Below are 24,276 nucleotides of genomic sequence, written 5' to 3' on the forward strand. Positions count from 1 at the left end.
CTGGAGCAGGGATGACCTTTTAGAGTTGTCCCTATTTAGGTAATAGACTTGGGCCTTTGTTTCCATGCACAGTTATTGGAAAAAAGTTGGCCCTAGAAGATGGAGCATAACCATCTGGATGGAGCATGGTGGTTTCCTTCAGCCAAGGCCAGCCAAGGGAGAGGAAAAACTGAGCTGACAGCAACCAACACTCTTGGCAAGTGGGGAATGAGTGCCTGAATTTTGTGCACCACCTGCATAGCCACTGTACGGCCCAACCGTGTGCTGCCCAGATCCATTTTGTTTATATAGAAAATGCACCCCATGTGGGAATACCTACTCCAGGATCCTGGTTATTTTTCCCTGAGAAAGCTTATAAGAGTACAGTTAATGGGATTAAACTAAGGTCTCTGGCAGTTGCAGGTGGTTTTGAGGCCTCAAATGAAATTCTTCACCCTCTCCACTTCTACTCATTCTAGGGTCCTCTCACCCTTGGCCAGCACATCTGCTGGTCTAGATGACTTAGCTGGTGGAACAATACAGACACTCATCCCTGAAGAACTTGAGCCCTGGGTCACCATGCCCTTCTTGAGTCATGGCTACAGTACTTGCCCATTTACCACCAAAACTGGGCTGGAAAATACCAAAAGACCACCTAGGTGCAAATACATCTCCCCTCCCTGCATTGTATACAGCACTGCCTACTTCTGATGATCACGGTCAATAACTTTTGCCAGTGTGGTGACTCTCTTCCTTGCCTGTTGGGCACGAGGGGATGAAAGTGGCTGGGGAGTAGCCGTAGCTTAATGTTTAATGGAACTCTGGCATTCCCTGGCAGATGCATCACCCCTCTGGAAGCCAGGACCTCTAGATCCGTAGATCCTTAAGTTGCAAGAATGGGAAACATACCTTTCCTACATTTGTCACCCCTACTTAGACCCCGTAGTTCCCAGACCAATGCATTCTATACAGGCATAGAGAACCATACAGTGATCATTGTTTTAGCATATATACAGTATCCTAGAGGATGGCACCTTTTCTTCCTAGAGTATAAACTCTATGATAGCACTTCAGCTGTGGTTTCAAAAGGTCCCTCCTTAACTATCATGTCAGTAGCTGACAAAGGTGTGCAGCTTATGATAGGACCATTGGATCCCAAACTCAGGTTCCAATGCCACATTTTTTTTTTTTTGCCTTAAAGTGGGTCCTTGGTCCAAAGTGATGTTAAGCAATATTTCATATTAGTGATCATGCTTCATATGCCCCTAAATAATGGCACTGGTCAAAGCCCTGTGGCAAAAAAGCAAATGAATAGTCATAATATATGTCAGTTCTTATCAATATATTTGATGCCCCTTCCATGGTGTCAGGAGTCCAATTTAGTTAACTTGCCATCAAGTGACTGATTACTTTCCTCAGGAGAAAGCACTGTTTTGGAGTCATAGCATTGGTCTCTGTAACAGGCACGTTCACTACAAGCGAAAAACAAACAAATAAAAACAAAGATTTTCAAACTTTGTGCTCACACTCATAATATGTCCATTCAGTCTGCCTCTTCTGAAATATTTTCCCTGATCTTTCCATCGTTTTCCATCCAGGTCCCTGACCAACCAGTCAAGGCATTTGTGACTGCCCACGAGTCCTTTTACACATGTATATTCTTCATTTGGGCTATTTCTTTTTCCCTTTTTTTTTCTTTTCTTTTTTGAGACAGGTACTCACTCAGTTGCCCGTGCTGGAGTGCAGTGGTGCAATCTTGGCTCACTGCAGCCTCCATCTCCCGGGATCAAATGATCCTCCTGCCTCAGCCTCCCAAGTAGCTGGGATTACAGGCGTGAGCCACCACGCCTGGCTAATTTTTGTATTTTTAGTGGGGTTTCGCCATGTTGGCCAGGCTGGTCTCTAACTCCTTGGCCTCACGTGATCCTCCCACCTCAGCGTCCTAAAGTGCTGGGATTACAGGCTTGAGCCATCGGACCCAGTCTGGGCTATTTCTTTTTCCATACAAACTAGATGACTGTATACTGCTTGAAGCTGTGCCATTGGGGAAATTAACCTCACACTTTCAAGACCACCTCTAAGTGAGGCTGTGGTGCAGACACAGACCATTTTGGCTTGCATCCACATTCTAAACTGACCCATCTATGCAACATGCCGTATCAGCTCCTTCTAAAGAACCCCACATATGGCCACAGGTGGGGGCTGATAAATAGGTGCTGAGTGGAAAATGACATAATGGAAAATGAATGGAAATTTCCAACGTGGAAATGACATAAAGAAGGGTACTGAAGGCCAGGCATGGTGGCTCACACCTGTAATCCCAGCACTTTGGGAGGCCGAGGCAGGCAGACCACCTAAGGTCAGGAATGGAGACCAGCCTGGCCAACCTACGTGGTGAAACCTCATTTCTACTAAAAATACAAAAATTAACCAGGTGTGGTGGTGCACGCCTTTAGTCCCAGCTACTTGGGAGGCTGAGGCAGGGGAATCACTTGAACCGGGAGGCAGAGGTTGCAGTGAGCCGAGATTGTGCCACCGCACTCCTGCCTGGGTGACAGAGCAAGACTCCTCAAAAAAAAAAAAGAAAGAAAGAAAAAAAAAGACGAAGGGTACTGAGCCACCTGCCTGGGCAGCTTACTTATTTGCTCTGATTCATGCTCAATCCCAGATATCTTACTTCATCATATGACGGATTGATACATTATGAGTTGTTGTTTCTGACAGAATCCATCTCATAATGGGCATTCTTTTTATGTCCCATGGTTAGGTAATCCTATTTCAGGGTCTGACTAACAGAATGCCATTGATGCAGATATAGTGGACTAATGTGGTGCTCTGAGAAATGTCCACGTTATCCAGGTCCCTCAAGGCTGTCATGACAGTAGGAAAGAAAGTTAATATAACCTTGGAAAAGAGTGTAGGTGTGTACAGTTTGTTATCCCCTGTGAGTATGAGCTATGTCTGATCCTCTTTCCTGATAGTAATGAAAAATGACATTCACAATGACTGACCCAGAACCTTAGGTATGCAGTGTATATCAAGTGAATGCATTGTTTTCCACATATGACACAGCAGCTGCAATTGGGGCTACTACTTGGTTGATTTTGCAATTGTCTATTGCTGTCCATTAGGATCCATTTGGTTTTTGCAGGGGTCTGATGATGAATTATGTGGGGAAATGAAGAGCGATCACCACCCCTGCATGCATTAGGTCTTTAAGGATGGCATTTCTTTTTCTCCCCAGGATGCAATGTTGCTTTTGGCCAGAAGGTGGGAAGCAGCTTAAGGGCTTCTCCTCGGTCTTACACCTCTTTCCTCACAAGCCAAGGAACTAGTGGGGTAGGGGTGGGAGTTGTGCCGATGACCAACTATATACATTTCCCTTTTGTATTCAGGAATTATGTACATTTCACTTTTACATTTAGGAACTGGAGAAGTGATCACAGAGTGGGTCACTGTGTTATTTTCCACATAGGACATGTCAGCTGCAATTGGGGCTACTACTTGGTTGATTTTGCAGTAGTCTCTCTGCCATCCACTAGGATCTATTTGGTTTTTGTGGGAGTCAGATGATAAATTACATGGGGAAATTAAGAGAGACCACCACTCCTCCATGCATGATTTTATACAATTATATACATTTCTCTTTTATATTCAGGAACTTATATACATTCTACTTTTATATTCAAGAATTACATACATTTCACTTTTACATTTAGGAACTGGAGAAATGATCACATAGTAGTGGGTCTGTGGACCCAGTGGGAAACACCATAAGTCATATCTCATCCAGGAATCTATTATTACCAGTCCATCATATGCCCCTCAAGTTTAACAGGGGGCCACGATGATGCTTCAATCCCTAGGTTTCAACATCAACATGGATCCTGTGCCAAACAGTCTTCAATGTATCTAAGTATTCTTTTTTTCCCCCAGAGTATAGTGATCTAAGTAATGGCCATAGGTTCTTTAGGAGAAAGACCAGGGAAATCGTTACTGGAATATGTTTGTCATACTGTTGCAGAGTCTTTCTTCATGGGTCTTGGCTTCTCCTCTAGTCATTGGTTTTAGGTCTAAGTACTGGCTTAGGTCTAAGCACTGGCTTAGGTCTGGAACTGTTCAAAGGATTCTGATTTTTTTAAAATTTAAATTGTAATGAATCAATTTATTTTTTGAGATGGGGTCTTGCTATGTTGCCCGGGCTGGTCTTGAACTCCTGGGCTCAAGTGATCCTCCCGCCTCAACCTCCCAAAGTGCTGAGATTATAGCCATAAGCCACCATGCCCTACTAGGATTCTGATTTTTTTGATGGAGTAAGTTGCCCTCAACCTCCTAATTATTCATTCCTGATTCGTTTTGGTTGTATACATTAAATAATACCCTAACTAGCTAACAGGCTTCCCATCTGTCTAGGAATACTATATTCTATTAACCTCCTCCATAGCTGTCTATGGGTTAAGACCCTTGGTTACCATCCCCACCTTAATGCTCATTATAATTACTGGACCAACCTTACTTCTGATGGGTAAGCACTGCCATTAGTCTCAGTTATTTCTAGATCCTATTATCCCTATTGCTCTCAGAGAACTCAGTTCTGTAATGACATTTCCCACCATCAGCCCTGGCCTACAGAGGATAGTACCACTGAACTTCTCAAAGCTGATAATATCCCTCTCACCAGCCCATTCCACATCAATTTTGCATCCTTTGAGCCCTCTTTGGGAACATAATTAGCTGGTAGGCTATCTTCCAAACAGTGTATCCACTTCAAGATGCCACTTTTCTGAGTCTTTTGATACCTTCCTCCACCATCTGCCATGGTGTTAATGTTTATTTCATTTTGTGTGGGCCATTACCTTTTTCCAGGTTTCCAAGAGCCATTTGAGTAGTGTGTCGACATCATCCTTCAGGATCCATGCTAGGCTGTCAAATCTTGAATAGAAGTGTACTCCCATAGCAGTAAATTCTTCCTTATCCAACTTTATTGTTCTGTCCCTGTTTGTACGTGACCATCTTAGATGTTAAGCCTCACCTCACTTGTCAATCTTATCTTCCATTTCTTCTCAACAGAGGCTTTCCACTTCTGTTGGGTCATTCTTACCCAGATTGAGTCCATTGCACTTAGAAATTTTCCTGCTCTAACATCCTCTCTCTTCTTCTCAACTCCAAGTCTTAGTGATACTTTGAGGCCTAGCTTTAGAACTACTTCCCTTTAAAAGCCTTCTCTGACTATCCTAGTGGTAACAAGATGCCTGTTCATTCATGTCTGGCTAATGAAATTTCCTAAGACTTCTGAGCTGACAATGGCAGCCTGCTATAACCCTAGGTCTGTCTGACTTCAGAATCTATTCCCCTGCTGATAGAGAAAGCTAATCATAGAAAGAGGCACTAGTTATACAGTCTCCACTCAAGAAGAAATTGTATGTGGAAAAAGGTGGCCTTAAATCTGGTAAATTATTCTAATAACTGAGATTCCACCATATTACCAGACAGCTTGTTGATTACTCATGAAAAATGACTTCAGTCAGGGTTATCCCCTCTAAAGAAAATTGATGGCATTTTCTTAAAATTCTCAATGATTTTATTCAAGGATAAATGTAAATGATGTCAAGAAGCTTAAATTTTAAATATTATTTTTAATACATTAACACTTTCGAAGAACACTCTTGGGGGGCTGTTGTTTCTTAAATTTTTCTCCTTGGTTCTATGCCTTTATTCATCTCCATTTGTTTCTATTTCCCAAATCTATTAGCTTAGAAGTTCTTGTTTATTATCTGGATAATTGTCTGCCCCACCCCCCACTTTTTGGGGTAGAAACCTCCAGTAAGAGACCAGATGGGTTTTGAGCACTGGAGCAGGTCTTTGAATGCAAGGCTGAGATTTTTGCTCAATGAAAAAGAAAGTAAATAAGAGTGGAAGACTGTGATTATGTGACAGATATATTATTTTTTTCTTTAGGGAACCAGAAGAAAAAAAGAAAAAGAAAAAAGAAAAGAAGAGGTAAGACTTTGGCAAGAATTACCCCACATTTTTCTGCCCATAACATTTCTGTATTTTAATACTACTTGCTTAATTTTTTCAGCAAGTCAGATGATAAAAATGAAAATAAAAATGACCCAGAGAAGAAAAAGAAGAAAAAGGACAAAGAGAAGAAAAAGAAAGAGGAGAAAAGCAAAGATAAGAAAGAAGAGTAAGCACTTTTAGTGGCATTGAAATAGAAGGAAATTGTGATGGGTTTTAGATGCAGGGATGATTTTCCATAATACAAAGTAGAAAGAAACTTTATAGTAAAGAGCCCTGTGTAAAGACCAAATGTCTTTAAACATTGAAAAATAAACATTTAACATAAATTATCAGAAGTGAATTAAAACTTTTTCCAATTTCCCTAAAATTAGCAATGGTAGCATTATTCTTAATTCTCTCAAGAATTTTCACTGCTAGGGTTAATTCTCTTCCCTAAGCATTGGTGAAGATAACTTATCGCTGAGAAATATTTAGGTTCCAAGGAGGATTAGGTTTCTAGGATCCTACAATCATTTTAAAAACTGAAATAAAAATTTAATTTTTATTTTAATTACATTCTTATAAGGAGTGTGCAACCTAGATCCCTTGCACGCGCAGATCACAATAAGGTTTGTGCTCCTATGAGAATCTAATGCCACTGCTGATCTGACAGGAGGCCGAGCTCAGGCAGTAAAGCTCCCTCGCCCTGCAGCTCACCTCCTGCTGTGTGGCCCGCTGGGTTCCTAACAGACCACAAACCAGTACCGGCCCACAGCCCGGGGGTTGGGGACCCCAGATCTATGCCACTATTCCCTCTCAGTGGCTGAGGTATACAACTGACTGCAGCATCGCAGTGAAACCAGGGCTTTAGTAAAAACCTAATGTATGCTTTAATATAAGACTGGTCTTAATGAGAAGAGTGGCATTGTTTTACATTTTTACACATCTCTTTAACATTTAGCTTAATAAAACATAGCTGGCCTCTCAAAAAAAAAAAAAAAAAAACTGGTCGTTTTGTTATCTATCCACCCCTCACTAACCACTTTCTTATGACTAGTGCTCTTATGCCATGCTAATCTTCACACTGCAGAGTGAGCTTCTCCAGCTTACTTCCATTTCATTAATTGTGGTTGATGGGCATAACGATGTTTAACATGGTAAATAAAAATGTTCTTGTATCTTGGTAACTATCCCCTTTATTTCTAATTGCCGCTAGGGAGAAGAAAGAAGTTGTGGTTATTGATCCCTCGGGAAACACATATTACAACTGGCTGTTTTGCATCACATTACCTGTTATGTACAACTGGACAATGGTTATTGCCAGGTGTCTATAATTTTTTTTTTTTTTGGTGGATCTCACCCCATTTCTAGTTTCCAAGTTCACTGACTAAACAATTTGACTTAGAGCCCTTTAGGACACACCTCCTTTCTCTACTGCAGGTGGTAAAGAGAGGCTAGATTATTCTCAGTGTGTTTTCCTGGGATCAGGAGGAAGTGCTTCAGTTCTCAATATAATTGGGTCTGCAGTACTGGGATGCATGGAGGGGTCGGGGAAAACTTTTATTTTTTAATTTTTTTAACTTTTATTTGACGTTCGGGGGTACATGTGCAGGCTTGTTTTATAGGTAAACTCGTGTCACAGGGGTTTGGTGCACAGATTATTTTCTCACCCAGGTGTTAAGCCCAGTACCCAATCGTTATTTTTTCTGCTTCTCTCCCTTTTCCCACCCGCCACTCTCAAATAGACCCCAGTGTCTGTTGTTGGAGGGGAAGACTTTTAAACTTTTGGTTGTATAATAACTTAATTAGAACATCGGGAGAAACTATTTTCTTTGACCTATGAGAAAAAAATGTTGCCAATAGTGGAAAAAGATCAAGGATTTAATGTCTTTTAGATGGTAAACATCTCACTCATCCAAGACCAAGCACAACTTCCTAAAGCATTTTGGGTACAGATAGTCAATATGAACCTGGTGATCGATGTGTTTCACCCAACATATTTTGATTTTAGTTTTAGGCCATTTATTTTTTAAATTTATTTAAAGATTTTTTTGTACAAATTTATGGGGTACATGTGAAATTTTGTTACTTGTATATAATGCATATAGTGATTAAGTCAGGGTATTTAGAGTGTCCATCACCCAAGTTCAATACATTTTTGTTAAGTATAGTCTGCTATCAAACATTGAATTTATTCCTTCTGTCTTACTGTATACTTGTACCCTTCAACCCACTTATTCTTATTGGATGTTTTTACTAAGCTGACTAGTATCATGGAAAGGATGTTGGAATTCAGAAGTGTGAGGATCGAAATCCAACCACTCAGGGAAAATATCGGGAGAGCCATGGTTAATTAAAGGACTCTAAGGACCTCTCCTAGCCTGAGTGTGCTGTGCTTCTCATCATGATAAAGAAAATATACAAAGAGAACTTTTACTTAAATTGGCCCCCATTTCTTTTTTATTTATACAAGTGTTTCTTTTTTTATAGAGCATGTTTTGATGAACTTCAATCTGATTACCTAGAATATTGGCTCATTTTGGATTATGTATCAGACATAGTCTATTTAATCGATATGTTTGTACGAACAAGGACAGGTAAATATGTTCAGTTTTGAATATTTTAAAATTTCATGCTTTTATCTCTAGCATTGTAATTTGACATTTCCTAATCCAAGTATTCTTCAAAGAAAACTCACAAAAATCTGTTTTAGAGAAAAAGGCACAGGTGAAGGCAAGAGTCACGATGTATAAACTCACAGGCTTAGATGACTCCAGCTGATTCAGAGGAAGTTACCAGGCAACTTTTTGACAAGTAGATGTGGCTTTCCTCCATTATCTTGTTCATTGGTTTTGTGCCAGGCGAGAGGAATAGAGAGAGCAGAAATATTCTGCCAGCTACAGGGGGAAGCTAACAGGGAGATAATGTAAAGAGTCGTGGGGAAAAATGTCATTGTCCTCAGCAGAGCCATATTCAAAATTTTATAAGAAGGAGGAAAAATGCACTTAACTCAGCTTTGTGGTTTATGGTGAGATATTATTGACCAGAGGGGATAGCTTCTGAAGTATTTCTGTTAAGTACGTAGAAGCTAATTGTTTCTACACTCTCACATGCAAATGTAACCGTTATACACAGACTATAACCTTTTAAGAATCATTACGTAAAATTGAACATTCTCTAAATACTAGTATCCTGGAACAATGCCCTGTCATATTTGTAGCTTTGGTAGCCAGTTTAGGAGAAGGAGCAAATCCCTTTCCTAGTGTAATGTATCAGAGGGCTGAAATGCTGGGTTTAAAACACACAAGCCCATGGTAACAGCATAGGAGGGAAGATCCCAAGTGTCTAAGGGAGCAAGAATGAGAGATGAAAATGCAGCCTCAAAGGACACTTATGCTTCACATCGAAGGGGTAAGGCAAGAATATGCAAAATAGACAGCACAGGGCAAGTACCCAAGCGTCCACGATAGGGCTGGGATTCTGACAAGACACTGGCGTGGGCTATTAGGCACATTGCTAGTGTGTTCAGGAAACCTTCCATGAACTGTGTACGGTGGGGGAAAAAAACAACAACCCATTGTATGTTACTACGCTCTCAATACAACACAATTCTGGTGACCGATATGTATATGGCGTTTCCTCTACACACCAAGCAATTCTGTAACACCAGCTGGGTTAAAATTTAACTGAATTCGGACACTAACGGGAGTTAGAACAGGCCCAACAGGTTAAGGGCTCAGTCTCCCAAGATGATCCCCCACTTCAGATGCCAATCGTAAGTCTCAGGTTGTGGCTTGTGCTTCTGACTGACCAGCTATAAATTGGAGTTCCCACAGCTCCCTTGTGGGTCTAGTAATTTGCTAGCACAACTTACAGACCATAGGAAAACACTTATGTTTACTGCGCTATTATATTAATAAAGGGTATGATAATGAATACAGATGAAGAGCCAGATGAAGAGATACATAGGGCAAAGTCGGGAAGAGTCATGAGAACAGGGGCTTTTGTCCCCATGGAACTGGGGTTTGGCACCCTCCTAGTTCATAGATGTGTTCACTAACCTGATAATGCTCCAAACCCCATAGTTCAGGGATTTTTATAGAGGTTTTATCATGGAGGCATGATGGACTATTAACTCAGTCTCCAGTGCTTCTCCCTTTCCTGGATGAAGGAGGTTGGGGTAAAAGTTCCAAGCTTCTAAACATAACTTAGTCTTTCTGGTGACCAGCCCCATCTTGGACCTCACCAAGGGCTGCTTCGTTAGACCAAAAGACACTTTTCTTTTTCTTTCTTTCCTCTTTCTTTCTTTCTCTTTCTTTCTTTCTTCTTTCTCTTTCTTTCTTTCTTTCTTTCTCTTTCTTTCTTTCTTTTCTTTCTTTCTTTCCCTCCCTCCCTCCATCCCTCTCTCTCTCTCTTTCTTTCTTTCTTTTTTTCTTTCAAATAATATCATAGAGACTTAAGCTGGTCTCAAACTCCTGCACTCAAGGGATCCTCCTGCCTCAGCCTTCCAAAGTGCTGGGATTACAGGTGTAAGCCACTACACCTGGCCAGAACAAAAGACATTTCTATCACCCAGGAAATATCAAGGGATAAAGAGCTCTGTTTCAGGAACTGGGGTCAAGAACCAAATACCACAACAAAAGACGGACTTAGGGCCGCGCTCAGTTGCTCATGCCTGTAATCCCAGCACTTTGGGAGGCCAAGGCAGGTGGATCACGAGGTCAGGAGATGAAGACCAGCCTGGCCAATATGGTGAAACCCTGTCTCTACTAAAAATACAAAAATTAGCTGGGCGTGGTGGCACGCGCCTGTAGTCCTAGCTACTCAGGAGGCTGAGGCAGAAGAATTGCTTGAAGCCAGAGGCGGAGGTTGCAGCAAGACGAGATTGCACCACTGCACTCCAGCCTAGGTGACAGAGCAAGACTCTGACTCAAAAAAAAAAAAAAATGCACTTAGTAACCATATTGCTTAGGAAATTACAAGAGTTTTAAGAGTTCTGTGCCAGGGACCAAATATATATATATCTCACAATATCACAAGAATGCTACTCATGAAAGGAATGCCTTTACCTGGATGGAGATGATAGACCTTGAGAGATTTGTACACTCTCACTTTTGCACTTACAAAATTTTTCTTTTTTTCTTTTTTTTTTTGAGACAGGGTCTCGCTGTTGCCCAGGCTGGAATGCAGTAGTGCTATCATGGCTCACTGCAGCCTCGAACTCCCAGGCTCAAGTGATATTGGGTCTCAGCCTCCCAAAGCACTGGGATTACAGATGTGAGCTGTCTGGCCAAAATTTTACCTTTTATTTCTACAGCAGAATATTTTCTACAGCCATAGGTTTATTAGTATTTGTATTTTATTACATTGTTAAAGGCATATTTATTGAAAATGAATTTTTCTGTTGACCTCAACAAAGTTAATTGACAGTTATTCACAAAAATTCACAATGACATAAAAAGGAGAAACACTGAATTGATTTTATTTTCTATTTTAGGTTACCTAGAACAAGGGCTGCTGGTAAAGGAAGAACTTAAACTCATAAATAAATATAAATCCAACTTGCAATTTAAACTTGATGTTCTGTCACTGATACCAACTGATTTGCTGTATTTTAAGTTAGGGTGGAACTATCCAGAAATTAGATTAAACAGGTTGTTACGGTTCTCTCGTATGTTTGAGTTCTTCCAGAGAACAGAAACAAGGACAAACTATCCAAACATCTTCAGGATTTCCAACCTTGTTATGTATATCGTCATCATTATCCACTGGAATGCATGTGTGTTCTACTCTATTTCTAAAGCTATTGGATTTGGAAATGATACATGGGTCTACCCTGATATTAATGATCCTGAATTTGGCCGTTTGGCTAGAAAATACGTATACAGCCTTTACTGGTCTACACTGACTTTGACTACTATTGGTGAAACACCCCCTCCCGTGAGGGATTCTGAGTATGTCTTTGTGGTGGTTGATTTCCTAATTGGAGTGTTAATTTTTGCTACCATCGTTGGTAACATAGGTTCTATGATTTCCAACATGAATGCAGCCAGAGCAGAATTTCAAGCAAGAATTGATGCTATCAAGCAATATATGCATTTTCGAAATGTAAGCAAAGATATGGAAAAGAGGGTTATTAAATGGTTTGACTACCTGTGGACCAACAAAAAAACAGTTGATGAGAAAGAAGTCTTAAAGTATCTACCTGATAAACTAAGAGCAGAAATTGCCATCAACGTTCACTTAGACACATTAAAAAAGGTACGCATTTTTGCTGATTGTGAAGCTGGTCTGTTGGTAGAGTTGGTCTTGAAATTGCAACCCCAAGTCTACAGTCCTGGAGATTATATTTGCAAGAAAGGGGATATCGGACGAGAGATGTACATTATCAAGGAAGGCAAACTCGCTGTGGTGGCAGATGATGGAGTCACTCAGTTTGTGGTATTGAGCGATGGCAGCTACTTCGGTGAGATCAGCATTCTTAACATTAAAGGGAGCAAAGCTGGCAATCGAAGAACGGCCAATATTAAAAGTATTGGCTACTCAGACCTGTTCTGTCTCTCAAAAGATGACCTCATGGAAGCTCTAACTGAGTACCCAGATGCCAAAACTATGCTGGAAGAGAAAGGGAAGCAGATTTTAATGAAAGATGGTCTACTGGATCTAAATATTGCAAATGCTGGCAGTGATCCTAAAGATCTTGAAGAGAAGGTTACTCGAATGGAGGGGTCAGTAGACCTCCTGCAAACAAGGTTTGCCCGAATCTTGGCTGAGTATGAGTCCATGCAGCAGAAACTGAAACAAAGATTAACCAAGGTTGAGAAATTTCTGAAACCGCTTATTGACACAGAATTTTCAAGTATTGAGGGACTTGGAGCGGAAAGTGGGCCCATCGACTCTACATAGAACCGAAAAGCTGGTCATTAACAGGGACATGCCTCATGATCCTTTTGATCCTATGACTGACATCAACTAAAATTTAAAAGAAGAGGAAGACTCAGTTGGGAAATTTTTCCATGAGGAAAATGTGCTTTGGTGCAAGGTACAAGGCCCACACCCTCTCTGAGAGATACTATGATTAAAAAAGCTTTATATCTTGGGATTTTTCACAACTGATAATGTGCAAAGATATAAACTGATTAACTTGTCAGTGTCTGTATTTTCTGATTTTTTCACATATGCTCATTTTATGTAATATTCTTCATAAAAATGAATAAGTAGCCCTCACTTTCATGCCATTTCCATTGTTGAGTGAAGCGTATTTGAAGTAACTGAGAATTACCATGTACATCATATTTGGGATAACATTTTTAAAAATTAGACTGTAATAAAGTAAAATTAATTATGCAACTGTAGTGAAAATGAGTTATTTGATAATTTAGCAGGCAGTTTAGGATCTTGCAGAACTTCAGGGTCATTTTAAGGAAAATCAATCATTTTTGTAGTCTAGGACTGAGAAAGAGTGGTTGAGAGAAACTTTTTACCAATAAAGCATGATAAATCAGACTTTATGAATATATATATATACACACACATAGATATAGAGATATATTACATTGAAAATCATAAAATGTTTTAGGAATCTTTTATATTAAATTTTAATTTTTTTCTGATTATTAAGACCTGACAGCAGTGGCTATTTTTTTACTTCTCTGCCTGGCCAGCAGTAAGAAAAAGGGATAAAGTAATAATATTTCTGGATGATTAACAAGGGAAATTGTCATAATGTTAAAAAAGGCGACTTGAAATTTCTGGAGACCACCATGAGCATCACCTGGGAGCTTCTCAGAAATGCAGAATCCTGGGCTCTACCCCTACCTACTGCATCAGAATCTGCATCTTAGCAAGTGTTTCATATTCATGTTGAAGCTTGAGAAGCATGCATGTAGAGAACCAGGAAAGAGTTAATGAGAGGATGGTCCTAGAAAAGAAAAGGAAACTATCTGGCAAGTGTGTGAATGTGGAAAACATTGCTAATCAATCAGCCATCTTCTGCTGAACCCAGATGTGGCTCAAAAAATCTTTCTTAACACAGATCACTAGAAGATTTCTATCCCTATCTATAATGACATGACTAAAAATGGCTTCTTGTTAATTTGACATTTCAGATACTTAAACAGACCTTGCTTGGGGTATGCCGATGGCATATTTTATTCTATTGTACCAGTAGAATATCCATTGAACTACACATTATATCTTTGAAGTCCTGTGTTTCATTCATCTTGGCTGTTCCTTCAATATCAGCTGGCAAGTATTTCTTCACTACAGAAATGTCTAGTCCTGGAGTGGGTGCGTTGTATATAATACCATAACGTATTTCTCTCTGACACAAGTTCTCCTTTTCCTTTCTTTTTCTTCTTGTTCTTGTTATTACTTCTTCATCTGCGTTTTGTTCTTTTTCTCTGTGCCATTTCTTGCCTGTTATAAAAACCTCTAAGACAGTGTAAAGAGGCTTACTGGCTACCCATACCAGATAGATATGGTAAGATAGGGAGAATGAGGGTTACATACCTGGCTTAGAGCTGGCTCCCAAGAAGAAGCACCCCTAATTACAGCATCCAGGACTAGGGTGAATACTTTGACTCTCATCTGGGCTAGAGATACAGCCAAGGATTCTGATTTGGTGACCCCTGGCCCAAGCTCTATAGTCTTGCTGATGCTTACATTGGACAGGTGGCTGATTCTTGGCTCAAAGTCTTGGGGTAAGGCGAATTTAGCCAACTATTCTTTTTTTCATGACTCCTCCATGTAGAGAGGAATCTGACGTGCTGAAATTGCACTGTGGGCTTTAGTTTACAGGCACCTGGGGTGCAATGCAGAGGTTCATAATTGGATTCCAGCTTCATCAGGGAGTTTTTTTTAAGACAGGAAACATATAGCTTTAGGGAAATTCATGATAAGAGTGTTGACTTGGGTACATGTGGATGCTAAAGCAGGAACTCACCTTTTAGCAACCCAGACACCAGCCGTATTCCAAGTTGATTCTAGACGCCAATTGGTCATCCAGAACTAGCATCTTAACATATGAGGACTAGAACAGGTTTGGCATAAGGACAGGAGTGAGGGTGGGGAGGTGGGTAGGATGAAATCTGAAGATCCTTAATACCTGTGTCTGAGAGGAGCTGGGACTCAAAGATGGTAGATCAGTGAGGGAATAGAAATTCAATCTCTAGTCTTGCCAATATGTCTGGTGAGTGTTTACCCTGTTCTTCTGCCAACTCTATTATAATATAGAGTTCTCATAGGAAGAGACTGCTTTAACATTTTGCATACATTAAAAAAAAAAAAAAACCCGTTTCCAACTTAAAATATGGTGTGATTAAGCTTCCTACCATTAGGTGGCAATGTAGGTCTACAATTATAACCTTGAAAGCCCGAAGCTGTTTAGAGATTATAAGCGGTGTAATCAGTGGTCTTTGGCAATAAAGAGTAATATTTCTCTGACACAAATATTTCCAGAAGATTTTAGTATAGCAAACTATATACTAGTTTGAACTGAAAACATAATCAAATAAAATTTAAAATTTAAATTTAATTGATAAAGTAATATGACACATTGAAGCATTTGAGTATTTCTTAATTTTAGGAAGTTCACCAAGGGAATAATAATAATTACATTACAAAAAGCTTGCTGATGTTTAAGACATGTACTAGAGATAAACAAAAGGGGACAAAATGGAGCAAATGGTGTTTATATTAAAATTAAGTTTACATTTTTATTTTTAAAAAGTCCATTGCTTTAAAAAGTCTTAAAACTACTGATTTAACAGTATTGGAAATAAGCCTACTTAGGACACTGTAAATTTAGGTAATGTTCTTCTTCGTGTTAACTGAAACTGTGTTATTGGATGCCCAGGTTTATAGACTGTTCAGAATACAAAATATGAATCAACAGGTGTGTAGACTCAAAAGAAATAGTTTGATATTCCCTAAACTAGTTTATCTCTAGGTGAAGAAGAAAGAAAGTGGGGAATTCAAGGAAAGGGAAAGGAGAATGTAGAAAGGCCTCAGAGATCATCTAGTCCATCCCTACTCATTTTACAAATACAAAAATCATGGCCAGGCAATAGTAAGATTGTTGAGAATGTAGAGTATTAGAAACTGAGTGAGAGTGGGAATTTTTTTTTTTAAACTGAGTCTCACTAAGGGAGGCAGGAGGCAGCCACATGCCTAGGCAGATAGGGGCAGGTCCCTGGTGAAACACCACCTCCAAGCTGAAGACAGTTTAAAGCCTGAAAGCCAAGCTACAAGTTAAATTCTCAGACCAGATTGAGAACTTGTCTTTCCGTTTGGCATGCTTTCCTCTGATTGATCCCCACCCTTCACCTACTTTACATATACCTACCCTTTTCTGTTGGTTTTCTACACTGTTGTGCCCACCTTTGAGTGATGTCTTCACTTTAATCTTTTTTGCATACTCACAAACCATCAGCATGCACTTCCTATTCTGAGCCCATAAAAGGCCCCAAGCTCAGCCATACTGGGGGACTTTTTCCCGCCTTTGGGTAGGGGAACCACCCCCACAACCCCACGTCCCCTCTTTGCTGAGAGCTTTCCTTTCGCTTAATAAATTCTACTCCACTCACTCTGCAGTGTCCATGTGCCTAATTCTTCCTGGTCATGAGACAAGAACTTGGACCTACTTGGACCTACTTGGACCTACACACACATGCCACCACGCCTGGCTAACTTTTGTATTTTTAGTGGAGACGGAGTTTCACCACGTTGGCCAGGCTGGTCTCAATCGCCTGACCTCGTGGTCTGCCCACCTCATCCTCCCAATGTGCTGGGATTACAGGGGTGAGCCACTGCACCCAGCTTTTCTTTTTTTTTTTTTTTAGTTAGGGTTTACTCCCCTCTCCCAGGCTGTAGTGTAGCGGCTACAATCTTGGCTCATTGCAACCTCTGCCTCCTGGGTTAAAACGATCCTCCTGCCTCAGCCTCCTGAGTAGCTGGGCCTACAGACAGGCATGTGCCATCAGGCCTGGCTACATTTTTTTTTTGAGAGGGAGCCATGCTCTGTCACCCAGGCTGGAGTGCAGTGGCATGATCTCAGCTCACTGCAACCTCTGCCTCCCAGGTTCAAGCAATTCTCCTGCCTCAGCCTCCCAAGTAGCTGGGATTACAGGCATCTGCCACCATGCTGGGTTAATTTTTGTATTTTTTGTAGAGTTGGGGTTTCACCATGTTGCCCAGGCTGGTCTTACTTAACTCCTGAGCTCAAGCGATCTGCCAGCCTCGGCCTCCTAAAGTGCTGGGATTACAGGCATGAGCCACCACACCTGGTCAGTGCTGACTTTTAAGTGTACACACAATATCACCTATACAAAATTTACAAAAAAACACAAAGCATTAAATCGTGTTTATGAATCTGCACATATGATATAGACGTTTAATATCAGCCAGGAGAATGGCAGATGACAGAAATCAGAGTAGTGCTTACTTCTGTGGGGGATGAAGGACAATGAGATGGGAGGGAGGGTGAGAAATACCTAGCACTTCAGCTGTCTGTGCTCTTTCATATCTTTTAAAACAAATGGATCCAAATGTTAAGCAAATGGATCCAAATGTTAAGATTTGATAAAGCTAGCTACAGATATCTGTATATTGCTCTCTATAATTTTTGGTATGTTTGAACTATTTCAAAAAAATAAAAAGAGAAGAGTTCAGTATAAATTCACACAGCTAGTTCAGTGGCAAAGCCTGGACTTTTGACCCTGGGTTCAGTGCTTACTTCACTATGACATTGGACTTGATTGCTTTCTACACAAACCAAGTTGAATGCCTTATGGGGTTCTACTTGGTGATAACATGCCTGTTATCCATATGTTTCTACTTTAAGCTGGCCAGAGTGCATGTTGAGTGAATTTGGGACAATGCTTTATAGAATTACATTTTATGTCTGTCTCTTGATTTCCTGACTGGTTAGAGATGAACGAATGCATTTTTCATCAATGTATCCCTTTGGGATTCTGAAAATAGCAATTTACCACAAAATTACTCACCAGCCTGACAATGTTCGTTCTTAAAAGAGTTGATATTGGATTTCTTGTCAGATTGCCAATTTCTCCTCTTTCCAATTAGATTCATTTTTGTTTTATCTGGGCTGAGCTTCAGCCAGTCTTGGACTTGGTCCAATGAGCTACTTGGGTTATTTCTTCAGAGAGCAGGGAGCCTGTTTACCTGGGTTTCTCACAAAGATTCCAACTTCTCCTCTTTCCAATCAGGTTCATTTTTGTTTTATCTGGGCTGAGCTTCAGACAACCTTGGACTTGGTCCAAAGAGCTGCTTGAGTTATTTCTTCAGAGAGCAGGGAGCCTGTTTCCTGGATTTGTCACAAAGACTCATGATGCCAAGGAGTGCAGGTACTTTGGTGGCACCAAAGTCCATGGTGTTCCATGATCTCCCCCAGTGGTATCATTGCTTACTCTCCTCAGAAAGAATGATAGATGAGCCACCCAGTGGCACTCAAGGGATGAACATTTGCCCACTGTTATCAGGGGGTCTCTAGGATAGGAATATAATTTTCCCCACTCATTTTAAAATTTAATAAATCACTTCCAGCTCCTCACTTTACAAAAAAACAAAACAAAACAAAACAAAAAAACCCTGATAATTAATTGATCTACATTACCAGTATTTCCATTGTTCCATTCACATGTAATTTCACAATGCCTAAAGAGGAAAAATACCGGTGGATGGGCTTTACTTAGTATGGATAAACTCCATTGGATAAATTCAGTTTGAATAAATTCCACTGGAGTACACTTAGGGTAGAATAATTCAAATTATACTTTAAAAATGATTGGCTCTAAGAAATCAAATGCAATTGAGACCTACATAAGGAGTTTTGTAGCCAGTAAGGAATTGCAAAAATATGCCAAAGAGGTTTGGTTTCATTAGAAATAACTTTTGAGAAATATTTTCTTGCATTTGTAGAAAATGACGAGGCATCTGAGCATAGATAGTTGAACGAATTTCTGCTTCGTGAACCCTGAGTATATTTTATCAGAAGGTCTAGAGAATAGTTGCCATATGTGAATAAATAGTGATGGGGAGGGGACATGGGATTCTAGTCCAGAAACACAAAGGCTAAGAGAAATATGGACCCCAGACCTGAAGTTTCCAGTTTCCAAAAGAGTCTCATGCTCAAAACACAGCCCTGAACAAAGAGCCACTGCACCTGAAGGATCCATACCATATGGACATGTGGGCTCTGCACTCTGATGACAATAACTAGAAGCATTCTCTAGTGCAGTGGCGATCACATTAGATCTTAGTGACTTTCCACTACAGTATCCAGGATGGGGGCCGGGCTGAAGAATGTCTGAGATAAGTATGTCACGATGGACAAACACTACAAGTTCCTATGGAAAGTTTACAACTTTCACTTGTGCACAAGTTTCTAGATCCTCTTTTCTACTATCTTCCACTCCACCTCCCATGTGTTATCACTTTTTCCTTCTCTATGGGATAGTCCCCATAGTGCACAATGCCTCAAATATTAATACCTGATGCTTGACCCCATTTCTGTTTCCTGTTAACACCCTTTTTCTTTGTTCTCCTTTCTTGTAAAACTATTTTGTAGCATTTGTTCTTGGAGAATTTTTTTCTTATTGTTCTTTCTTGAATCTGACAGAATTAAGACTTGCTACTGCCACTCCACTGAAACCTCTCATCAAGGTCACCAGTGACCCCTATATGGCTAAATCTAATGGTCAGTTCTCAGTCCAAGACTTATTAGACCACTTGGTAACACTTGACAGAAATGATCACTCCCTCTTTCTTGAAACACTTTCTTCACTTGGCTTTTGGTCAGTTCTCTGCCTGAACTTCCATCTCCCTTGCTTTCTCCTAATCGTCAGGTCTTTATCAAAGTATTGTGTAGCCATGATATTCACTCCATAAGTGAGCTCATATATCTTATGACACTTTATAATGTCTATATGTTGAAGACTGCCAAATTTATATCTCCACCCTCTCCTCTGAACTCCAGACTTGCATATTCAACTACATACTTGATATATCCTTTGGTGAGAACTTGATGTGCCCTAAACAGAACTCATGATATTGTCCTCAAATCCGTTCCTTCCCTAATATTCTCCATCTTAGTAAATGGCACCTACCACTTCTTCAGGTGAAAAACTTTGGGTCATCTTTTCTTGCCTCTTAGTCTCATACCTAATATCTAATCTGTCAGAAAATGTTGTCAACTCAATCTTCAAAATATAACCTGAATCTGACCGTAACTCACCTTTTCTACTCCTAGTCCAAACCACCACCTTTCACCTAAACAAGTACAGTAGCCTCTTAACAGGTCTCTTTAATTTCACTCTTGCTTCCCTTCCAGCAATGGTCCATTTCCCTGTAGTAACCACTGTGATCATTTAAAAACATTATTAGATCATGTCACTCCCTTGCCTCAGCTTGCTAAAAATTAAATAAAAAATTCCCACCATAGTCCTACCTATTAAAGGACTTTTGATTACCTCTCCAGTTTAATTGCCTACAACTCTTCTGCCTGCTCATTCTCTTTCAGTGAGATCAGCCTGCCTGCTGTTCCTGAAATACACCAAATATATTACTTTTTCTTGGTCCTTATACTTTCCATTTCCTCATCTGGGGAAATTCTTCCCCCAGTATCCAGTGGCTTATGCTGTCCCTTTATTCAGGTCTCTGTTCAAATGTCACCCTATTACAGTGGTTTCTGGAACTACCTGATTTAAATTCAAACCGTCTTCACCTTATCTGCGTGCACAGATCATAATTTGACATTATATGTTTATTATCTGTCTTCTCTACTAAAACGAAAGTTCCATGAGTACAGGTCCTTTATTTTATGTATTGCTCATTTCCAGTGCCTGGAAAGTGCCTGGGATATAATAGGGGATCAATAAACATTTCTTGATTTAATTAATAAACAGGTAAATTTTCCAACCCATCCTGGAAAGATAAAACTCAAGAGCTCAAATTAAGTTGATTGAAAGACTAGAATTACTGAAGCATTATTATTTGCACATCTGAATTTGTAAACCGGGGGTCAGACCTACTACAATTTTAATTCTAGTTGGCCATTCTACCACAAGGCCCTCCCCATCTCAAAGCATCCTATCTCTATATTAGTTTTCCTGAAAAATATTGCTTTTATGATGTTACCTCCCTTCTCTTAAACCTCATAATGGTTATCTACCATCAACATTGAGACCAAACTTTTCTACTTCTGTTTTCAAGGCCTTTGCTAACCCTATTTATCACCTTGGCTGTGGGATTCAACAGAATTTTCTCCATTCTGATCCCAAGCACGGGCTATGCTTATTTTCATATTTAAACCTTGACTCATGACATCCCTACCACTCAGAATGCCTCCTTCCATTCAAATCTCACCTTTCCCTTAATCATTTTCTTAGTTCTCAGCAACTTCATGACCTCTTTATCCTTACCTTTGTACTTTACATACAGTGAACCCTTCCCATCTCTGAGTATGTCTGTCCAGTGCCTGACAATACTGAATATCTGTTAGACTCCATTACTTATTGATTGACAAATTATTTAGCTGAGTATTTGAAAAAATGTACATTAAATATGGTGAGTGCTTAGTTTATTTTCTCTCTATTATGAAGGTTATTCTAAAAAAGTAAAATGATAGTCCAGTTTTGTTCAAATTACTTTATTTTAATGAAATTCATTTATGCAGTACTTTTTTAATCATTAAATTTGAGTATTACTAAGTAGTGCAAAAAAGGATTCAGTCCCCTAAAGTTAGGGCTGGCTAGGAAAGTCAATGTGATAATTTAATTTTTCTAATTTTCCTCTGCCCTACCCATGGCAGAACAGCTTTCTTATTTTGCCTGGTAAATTTGCACTTCATGATATTTTTTCTTTTTCCTTTTCCTTTTCATTCCTGAAGTTTGGTTGGGTCATATTACTATTTCAAGTAAAATTGATATAAAATGTATACAGTGCCTGTGTCAGTCAGGGTCCAATTAACAACAAAAAGCACACATTGGGTTACATTTAATACAGAGATTTATTAAACTTAGATAAAAGAACAACTACAAGGAAACTATGGTATTCTAGACCTGGGGGGGGCAGGTACACAAGGAAGGACAATAAGAGTTCAGATCTTATTGGAGAAGGTGTAGTTCAGCACACTGGATAGCAAAGACGCTTGCTGGTCTGTTCTAGTCAGAGCTGGTCTGCAGTCCTGGGCAAGTAGGAAGTAACTCTTTGGAATGCATGTAGAACACAGTAATCAGTGATAAGGGTGCGCTTGCACAGAGAGATTAGGGGCTGGGATACAGGTGAGCTGTGCCTGGATCTGCAATGGGTGGGAGTGGAGGCAGGTGCTGGGACTTGCGGGAGGAAATGTCAGTAGCAAAATGAGTGGTGGTTTAGGGCACCTGGGGTGAGCCGGAGGGCTTTGGGGCCCGTTTCCCCGTGCGAAAACTGCTCGGGAATGTTGTCGCCAGTCCAGACCGAGGCTGCAAGATCGCAGACATTCTGTGTAGCAGTCAGAAACACTGCGAGACCACGGTCCTTCTCACAGTGCCTCTTCGGCGCCCTCTACTGCAAAAACAGAACATCGTGCTCTGTGGAGATGCTGAAAGGAGTGTCAATTGTTACACAGCATATACGTAAACATGAATTGGAGCAGAGAGGCAATACATTGGTAACTGGCACAATGTTTACCTAAGTATAGATGTACTTATCAAGTATAAGTGTATTTGAGAAGTTGCGTATGAATACTTTGGCAAAAACAATCCATATTAAGACAACATGTCAGTAATGAATAAATAAATACAATGACAGTCGTCCCTTGGTATACTCTGGGGAATGGTTCCAGGATCCCCATGTATACCCAAATCCAAGCATACTCAACTCCTCCAGTTGGCCCTGTGGAACCCGCATCTTTTTGCATAGTATTTTATTAATGTATCACAATTTACTTTTCTATTCTCCTGTTGATGACATTACAGTTGCTTCTGGGTTTTGGCTATCTTGAATATACCTGCTATAAACATGAGTTTCTGTGAAGCTATGCACTCATTTCGTGTGTGTGCATAAAAAGAAGTGTAATTGCTTGGTCATAGTGCTTTAGTAGTGGGCCATGTTTAGCTTTAGTAGATGCTGCTAAACATTTTTTGAGTGTTTGAACCAATATCCATTCCTACCAGAAAGTATGAGAGTTCTAGTTTCTCCACATTCTTGCAAACAGTTGGTATTGTCAGTCTTTTTGTTTTTAGCTATTCTTGTGGATAGTTTTTAAAAAAATTAAATTAAATATAAATGTACAATTGTAGTTCTCAATATTTAACCCGTCTGTTCTGATAAATACAAAAACCTGTTTCTCTCAAATGCTATCTGAAATTTCAAAGTAAAAATAACAGCAATGATATTTAAAAAATTTTTTATTTCCAAAGCTTTCAGGGTACAAGTGGTTTTTTTGTTACATGGATGAATTATATAGTGGTGAATTCTGAGATTTTAGCCCACCCATGGCCAGAGTAGTGTACATTGTTATCTAATGTGTAGTTTTTTTTTTATCCTCAGCCCCCTCCTATCCTCCCCCATCTGATTCTCTAAAGTCGATTGTATCACTCTGTATGTTTTTGCCTACTTGTAACTTAGCTTCCACTTATAAGTGTGAACATACAGTTTTTGGTTTTCCGTTCCTGTGTTACTTAGAGTAATGGCCTCTATCTCCATCCAAGTTTCTGCAAAAGGTATTATTTCATTCCTTTAATGGCTGAGTAGTATTCCATGGTGTATATACACCACATTTTCTTTGTCCACTCGTTAGTTGATGGGCACTTACGTTGGTTCCACATCTCTGCAATTGTGTATTGTGCTGCTGTCAACATACGTGTACAAGGGTCTTTTTCATATGATGACGTCTTTTCCTTTGGGTAGATATCCAGTAGTGGGATTGCTTGATCAAATGGTAGATCTACTTTTAGCTCTTTAAGGAATCTCCATACTGTTCCCCATAAAGGTTGTACTAATTTAAATTCCTACCAGCAGTGTGTAAGCATTCCCTTTCCCCACATCCATATAAACATCTATTGTTTTTTGATGTTTTAATAATGGCCATTCTTGCAGGAGTAGGGTGGTATCTCATTGCAGTTTTAATTTGCTTTTCCATGATGAGTGATGTTGAGCATTTTTTCATGTTTTTTGGCCATTGTAGATCATCTTTTGAGAAATGTCTATTCATGTCCTTTGCCCATTTTGTCCACTTGTTTTGTTTTTTTTTTCAGAGGGAGCCTCACTTTGTTGCCCAGGCTGCAGTGCAGT

General features: G+C 39.9%; 1 protein-coding gene across 2 annotated transcripts in view; it reads left to right on the forward strand.

Moving 5' to 3' along the window:
• The window catches only part of CNGA1 (cyclic nucleotide gated channel subunit alpha 1), a 45,461-nt gene extending 32,129 nt beyond the window's left edge, over window positions 1-13,332 (forward strand). For both annotated transcript variants that reach the window (XM_016944927.3, XM_054683167.1), the window contains exons 5-9: window positions 5,938-5,979; window positions 6,062-6,169; window positions 7,199-7,306; window positions 8,473-8,579; window positions 11,480-13,332. In XM_016944927.3, the coding sequence (XP_016800416.1) occupies window positions 5,938-5,979; window positions 6,062-6,169; window positions 7,199-7,306; window positions 8,473-8,579; window positions 11,480-12,888 (1,774 nt within the window). In that variant the 3' untranslated portion in view covers window positions 12,889-13,332. The remainder of the gene's footprint in view (window positions 1-5,937; window positions 5,980-6,061; window positions 6,170-7,198; window positions 7,307-8,472; window positions 8,580-11,479) is intronic.
• The last annotated feature ends 10,944 nt before the right edge of the window (window positions 13,333-24,276 follow it).

This window comes from Pan troglodytes, chromosome 3 (genome assembly GCF_028858775.2).
Source record: "Pan troglodytes isolate AG18354 chromosome 3, NHGRI_mPanTro3-v2.0_pri, whole genome shotgun sequence".
In the NCBI taxonomy this organism is placed as follows: Eukaryota; Metazoa; Chordata; class Mammalia; order Primates; family Hominidae; genus Pan; species Pan troglodytes.